This window comes from Lynx rufus, unplaced genomic scaffold, assembly GCF_022079265.1.
Source record: "Lynx rufus isolate CCGP_SWC_20201006 ecotype Redwood Valley unplaced genomic scaffold, mLynRuf1.p SCAF_4, whole genome shotgun sequence".
NCBI classification, from domain to species: Eukaryota; Metazoa; Chordata; class Mammalia; order Carnivora; family Felidae; genus Lynx; species Lynx rufus.
Genome location: NW_025814856.1, coordinates 25,204,124 through 25,210,719, shown reverse-complemented (window position 1 = coordinate 25,210,719; position 6,596 = coordinate 25,204,124). Strand labels below are relative to the sequence as shown.

General features: G+C 43.6%; 1 protein-coding gene across 3 annotated transcripts in view; it reads left to right on the top strand.

Moving 5' to 3' along the window:
• The first annotated feature begins 5,858 nt into the window (after positions 1 to 5,858).
• DENND6A (DENN domain containing 6A) overlaps positions 5,859 to 6,596 on the top strand; it is a 65,851-nt gene continuing 65,113 nt past the window's right edge. For all 3 annotated transcript variants that reach the window (XM_047095334.1, XM_047095335.1, XM_047095333.1), the window contains exon 1: positions 5,859 to 6,113. In XM_047095334.1, coding sequence (XP_046951290.1) covers positions 5,877 to 6,113 — 237 coding nt within the window. In that variant the 5' untranslated portion in view covers positions 5,859 to 5,876. The remainder of the gene's footprint in view (positions 6,114 to 6,596) is intronic.

The following is a 6,596-nucleotide window of genomic DNA, read 5'->3' as shown; positions in this document are numbered from 1 at the left end:
CAGCCTGTTAATGGATTGGATGAGGCCCACCCATACTGGGAAGGGCACTCTGCTTTACTCAAGTCTACCACTTGAAATGTTAATCTCATCTAGAAACACCCTCATAGACACACCCAGAATAATATTTAACCAAATATCTGGACATTCATGGCCCAGTCAAGTTTAACACATACAATTAATCATCACAGTGGCATAGCAGTTTCTGCCACAAAGATATAAGTGAAAACATTGTAATTTAATTTCTTTCCCTTGTATTTTAGCTGATTTCTCATTATACATATTTTAAAAAAGCATTTAGGGGTGTGTGGATGGCTCAGTTGGTTAAGCAGTTGACTCCTTGTTTTGGCTCAGGTCATGATCTCACAGTTCATTGGTTTGAGCCCCATGTCTGGCTCTGAGCTGACAGCACAGAGCCTGCTTAGGATTCTCTCTCTCTCTCTCTCTCTCTCTCTCTGCCCCTCCCCCATGTGCATGCTCATGTGAACACGCTCTCTCTCTCTCTGTCTCTCAAAATAAATAAACTTAAAAGAATAGCTTTTAGTTATATAGATATTACACAGATGAAGAATAAAATGTTTAATTCCAAACAAAAAATTTCTACATCAAGATATTTTGTATCATCCCTAGTGCCTTTTGTTTTTGCATATAGTCCATTAAAACAGGATTATTCAGGGGCGCCTGGGTGGCTCAGTCGGTTGAGCGTCCAACTTCGGCTCAGGTCACGATCTCACGTTTTGTGAGTTCGAGCCCCGCGTCAGGCTCTGGGCTGATGGCTCAGAGCCTGGAGCCTGCTTCCGATTCTGTGTCTCCCTCTCTCTCTGCCCCTCCCCCATTCATGCTCTGTCTCTCTCTGTCTCAAAAATAAATAAACATTAAAAAAAATTTGTTTTAAAACAGGATTATTCACTATATGTTATTTTGTGATCTACTTTTTTACTTAAAATATGTATGTTGAACATCTTTATGCTACAAAATATTCTTCTATGACATTTTAAATGACTGTATAATAGTCTGTTGACTGGATATAGGATATTTTTCAGTCAATCCCCTATTGTTGGACATTTAGGTGGTTTCCATTTTTTCACTATTGTAAGCAACTCTTATTACACTCTTGTTATTTCTTAATGTTTAGTTACAAAGCAATATATGCTCTCTCTCAATAACTAAAACAATACAGACTTGTGTAAAATAGAAAGCAAAGTTCCCCATTTCTATTCACCAGTGCTTCTATTTCCCACCATTCCTATTCCCCATGAGGCAACCACTGTTAACTGTTCACTATGTCCTTCTGAACTCCTCTGTTCTCTGATTCCTTTTTTCCTTTTCCTTCCATTCTATTAACCTGCAGCCTTTTGTTTTCTGTTCTTTTCATGCTCAGCCTCAAGCCTCCCCACTTTCCTTATTTGCTGCTTACCCTGCCTGGGAAGCCAGACAAGCATATCTTTAGAATTATGTGTGAATTTAGACAAAATAATTTGCAAGTGAAGGCCTCACACCTCTGATTAAAGAGCATGAAATTTACGGGCTACCTTTTCTGATTTGCATGTTGACTGCTAATAGGCCTCCAAACCTGTCTCCTGGTACAAACTGGGTCAGGCAGTTGGAAAAGTAAATTTTCAAATAAGTGAGGTGTTACTATCTTTGCTTCTCATAAACTAAGAGGAAGCCACATTTAAAAAAACATTTTTATATTGGGGCACCTGCGTGGCTCAGGCAGTTAAGCGTCCAACTCTAGATTCAGGCTCAGGTCATGATCTTGCAGTTCGTGAGTTTAAGCCCCGCAGTGGGCTCCATGCTGGCAGTGTGGAGCCTGCTTGGGATTCTCTCTCTGTCTCTCTTTCTGCCCCTCTCCAGCTCATTCTCTCTCTCAAAGCAAATATATAAAATAAATTAAAAAAAGAAACATTTTCATATTAACTTTTCATGTGTTCCTACAACTGACCATGAAAGGAAAACTCTAAAATAGGAGATGATCAATTAGAGATTTTTTAAAGTGCATTCATCCATTCAGTAAATATTTACTGAGTGCCTGTCATATACAAGACATCATAGAGATATTGGGAATGTAAAGATGAAAGCCAAAAGCTCTTCATCTTCTCTTTAAGCTTTCATAAATACTATTTAGGAAGCACCCAACAGTGTATTTCATTGTCTTCTTTGCCTGGATTCTCCTTTATAAACCTGCAGTTAAGCATTTTGTCTCCCAGAGATGTGTGGCAATAAACTCCATTCTCTGTCGGTAACACACTGGCACTTGAGCCTCTGTATTTCTGCGTGTATTTTCTTACCACCACAAGTGGAATTATCCTGTGGCAGCTGCAGCAGTATTTAGCTCAAAAGCAAGAGGGAAGTCCTCTAGCTGCCTACGTAGGTGGATATCTGGGGCATTTGGGCTCCCTCCCTTTTAGTAAAATTAAGTCCAGATATTTGGCATTGCAATTTACACCATTATCTAAAGCTCACGCTTTCTTTTCATTTTTTTCTTTCTTCTTCTTCTTTTTCTTCTTTTTCTTTCTTTCTTTCTTTTTTTTTTTTTTTTTTAACTATAAAATTGCTGAAATGCCAAGAGTTTGGTTGGGGTAAATAGGGAAGTTTGGAATGTTTTTAATCCTGTCCTCAGTGTTGTTGGTAATATTAGAAGAGCAGCAGAGCCATGAATACAGTCATACTCTTGGCTAAAGCAGCCTACCCTGACTTACGTACTCCTCACATTAGTTGACAGTGAATGCAACCTGAGCCAGCGATATGACCTGGCTGCCAAAAGAAGCAAATGTGATCTGAACCAGCATTAATAGAAGGCTGGTGGCTGGGACAAGTAAGGTAATAGTCCCAGAGTACACTAGGCAGTAGTCAGATCATACCTGGAGGATGGTGTTTCCTCCTGGGCACCACATTCCAAGAGTGATGTCGATAAATTGGAGTATGCCCCAGTTGTGCAACAGGTTGATGAATGGCCTACAAACTACATCCTTTGAGGAATAGTAGGAGGAACTGGGGTAGTTTACCCTGGAAACTAGAAGACATGTGGATGTGGGATAACCATTTTCAAATATATGGAGGGCTATTGTGTAGAAGAGTTGAACACTTCTGTGTAATCTCAGCAAGCACAACTTAGACCAAAGGGTATACATTACAAAGTGGCTGATCTTGTCTCCATAAAAGGAAGAATTTCCTAGCCCTTATAAACATCCAGAACATAGCAGCTTTGCAAGATACTTTACCTTAATACGGGGTGTTGGAATGGCAGCTGGCTGACCAAACATCAGAAGATTCATGAATAGGATGAGAAGTTTGGAGAGATGAGCTGATCCAAGATCCTTTCAGATTCAAAGGTTCTAATGACAGAACCTTAAGAAGAAAGGAAGTATTATTAGTACTTTTCCCCTAGCACCCATATAAGTATTCGCCACAGAAACTAGGTTAAAATTGGAGCTAAGGCCAAAAATCAAAGCTACGAGGGTGAAAAAAGAAAACCATAGGAACATTCTGTTTTCCTAGTGGTTGTGGATTTTGTGAAAAAAAATTTAGTAGCGTTTGTTAGGGGCGCCTGGGTGGCTCAGTCAGTTAAGCATACAGCTTTGGCTCAGGTCATGATCTCTCCATTTGTGAGTTTGAGCCCCGTGTTGGGGGCTCTGAGCTGTCAGCACAGAGCCTGAAGCCTGCTTCCAGTTTGGTGTCTCCCTCTCTCTCTGCCCCTCCCCCATTTGTGCTCTGCCTCTCTCTCTCAAAAATATATAAATATTAAAAAAAAAAAAGGTTTTGTAGTGTTGGTTAGTTTTTTCCAAAGCTAACCAAATGATTATTTTTTTCTACCTTTAAGATTCTTTAGAGCCCTGGTGTGCTTTCTTTCTCATCAAACTTACAGTCTTCTAAGTATGTTGTTTTCAGGATACTATATTTTGCAGTTACTTTTAATTCAAATTATGAAGCAGAATTTCAGGGAATGGCAGCCTGTGTCCACATGTCAAAGAACCAGCCCTGTGGAACAACTGGTGTTTAGAACTTATTAATCATTAATAATGTGGTAGCACCCAGTAAAATGTGTGCGTTGAGATAGCTTGGCTCTTCCCCACAATCAGTGAGGTGAGTAGGCTGGGACTGATCATTCTTATTTCATCAATGCAGAAACTGAGTCTTAGAGCAGCTTGCCTACCATGATCATGGGTGGAGCTGGCACTAGAATCCAGAACTTCTGACTGCTAGTCCAGTGCTCTTTGTAATTCTGTTTTTAATAATAAAGGCTATTGTGCTTTCCTAATAGTGGGTTTAGAGACTTACTTAAATGCAGAACATTGTTTTTCTCTCTTAACTACAGTGGTTCTCTCGGGTAGGAGGGCAGATTGATTTGGCCACAAAGTTGGCTTTTAACTTGAATGCTGTCCCTAGTTCATCTTACTTCCTAAAAATAGTCTTTAGCAAACATCACTATTGATGTCTGATGATAGTTGACCCTTTCCTTGAAGTATTGATGCTAACACTCTAAATAAAAATCATAAGAATGTATACAGAACAATGTTTGTCAACTAGGGTAGATTTGACTGGGTAGTGCAGCAAAATGCTTAGGAGCTTTGGCTGAGTCAGAGATCTGGGTTTAAATCTTTGTTCTGCCACCTATTATTGGCTGTGACATCATTATCATCTCATGGAGCCTCAGAATCCTTACTGGAAAAATGGGAATAATAATAAGACCTGCCTTTTTGGGTTGCTAGGAGGATCAGATGAGACAATGTGTGTAAAAGCATGAAAACTGTGTTGTTGTTTTTTAAAAATGTTTGTTGTGAGTTATTATCCATTGTCTTTTACTCATTTTTCTATTAGAGTATTGTTGTGTGTTTCCTATTTACTTTCACTGTGTTGTTTATACTCAGGGTGCTGAATAAATCCTAATCAGTAGTATCCCACTGGGCCAATAATCAGTAATAATTCAATAGATCAAGTGCCTTCTTGGCACAGATGCAAAGCTGCTTGGGGTGCCTGGCTGGCTCAGTCCCTAAAGCATGCAACTCTTGATCTCAGGGTTGTGAGTTTGAGCCCCATGTCCAGTGTAGAGATTACTTAAAAATAAAATCTAAACAACAATAAAGCTGCCTGAGACTAGACCCTTGCTAAGAGAGAGTGATCCACAGGTTGCTGTGGAGGCCAACCTGGTGTTTCAGAAAGGACTGCAGATGTTGTGTGAGTGTTGAATGAGTCACAGGCAACCAGGCCAAGAAAGGTGGGTGGGACCTTGGTGAAAGGGAACAGTTAAGTGAAGGGAACAGATCTCTTAATCAGGAGGCGAGAGAGCAGAGAGCGAACTGAAAGCCAGCATTTGAGTTGTAGTAATACTTGTTGGTCTAGTCATGTAACTTCTCAGAATCTCAATTTCCTTATTCGTGAAAAGAAAGAAATAATGAAGTCTACCTACTAGTCATGATGTGAAGATTCAATGGAGTAATGTTTATAAAGTACTTGCTGGCACATCAACTGGCACAGAGTAAGTGTTCAGTAAACGTTAGCCACCGTAATCATTATGTGTAATAATTTTAATAATACCTTATAGTTATGAACCTTGTCATGCCAAGCATAATTCTTCCCCAGATCGTTGAACTGCGAAGAAGAGTGTCAGGATTCATAAACTACTCTTGAAGACCTTTAAGGCAAGAATGCCAGGGCGGTATTCACAATTCCAGCTAAGCACTACGACTCCACGTCTGCGCGGTGGCAAGGGAGAACCAGCTCCGAGCCCAGCTCCCAGGGTCACGTGGGCCATGGCCCCGCCCCGGCCGAGCCCGTCCTCCGCCGCTGCGGCAGCGGCGGCTGCGCCTGCGCGGGGCTGGGCGCGCTCTGCTGCGCGGTCCGCAGTGGAGGCGGCGCGAACAGCAAGGGGGTGGCGGATGGCTCTGCGGGGCCTGGCAGCCTCGGGGCCCAGCTCCCGCGGGCCGTTGGACGAGGCCGTGGCGGCGGCCGAGGAGCGCGGGGCGCCGGCCGTGCTGGCGACGGGAGGCGCGCCGGAGGACGATGAAGAAGATGAGGGCCGCGGCCGGGGCCTGCTGCGCTGGGACGGCTTCTCGGCCTGGCTGCACTGCGTGTGTGTGGTGGGCTTCGACCTGGAGCTGGGCCAAGCCGTGGAGGTGAGGCCCGGCTGCACCTTGCCCCCGCGCCTCGTTCGGGTTCCCGCTCCCGGGCGGCTCCAGCAGGGCGTGTGGCCCACGGGCCGACGGGTCTGGACCCCGGCCGCCGCGCATCCGGGCGTGGCTGGCCGTCCCTCCGCCGGTCGGCCGGGCTGCGGTCCATTGGCAGTTCCCGTGGGAGGATCGTGGGCTGCGGCTAGGGGTGAAAAGTTCTTTCTAGGCCCCTCCTAAATACTTGCTGAGGTTCGTTTTTGTTTGTTTGTGTTTTTAACCCGGTGTCACAGGAGTGACTAAAATGGGTAGCGGCACCCCGAGAAGGCTGCAGGCAGGATGTTGGCGACTTTTTGAAGAAACGAACAATGCCCCTGACATAGGGTGAACTATAATAGCCAAACCTCACACAGCCAACTTTTTTTAGACTCTTAGACGTTTCGGTCATTTCCAGTAACTCTTATAGTTACTTTAGACCACCCAACTTGAGCC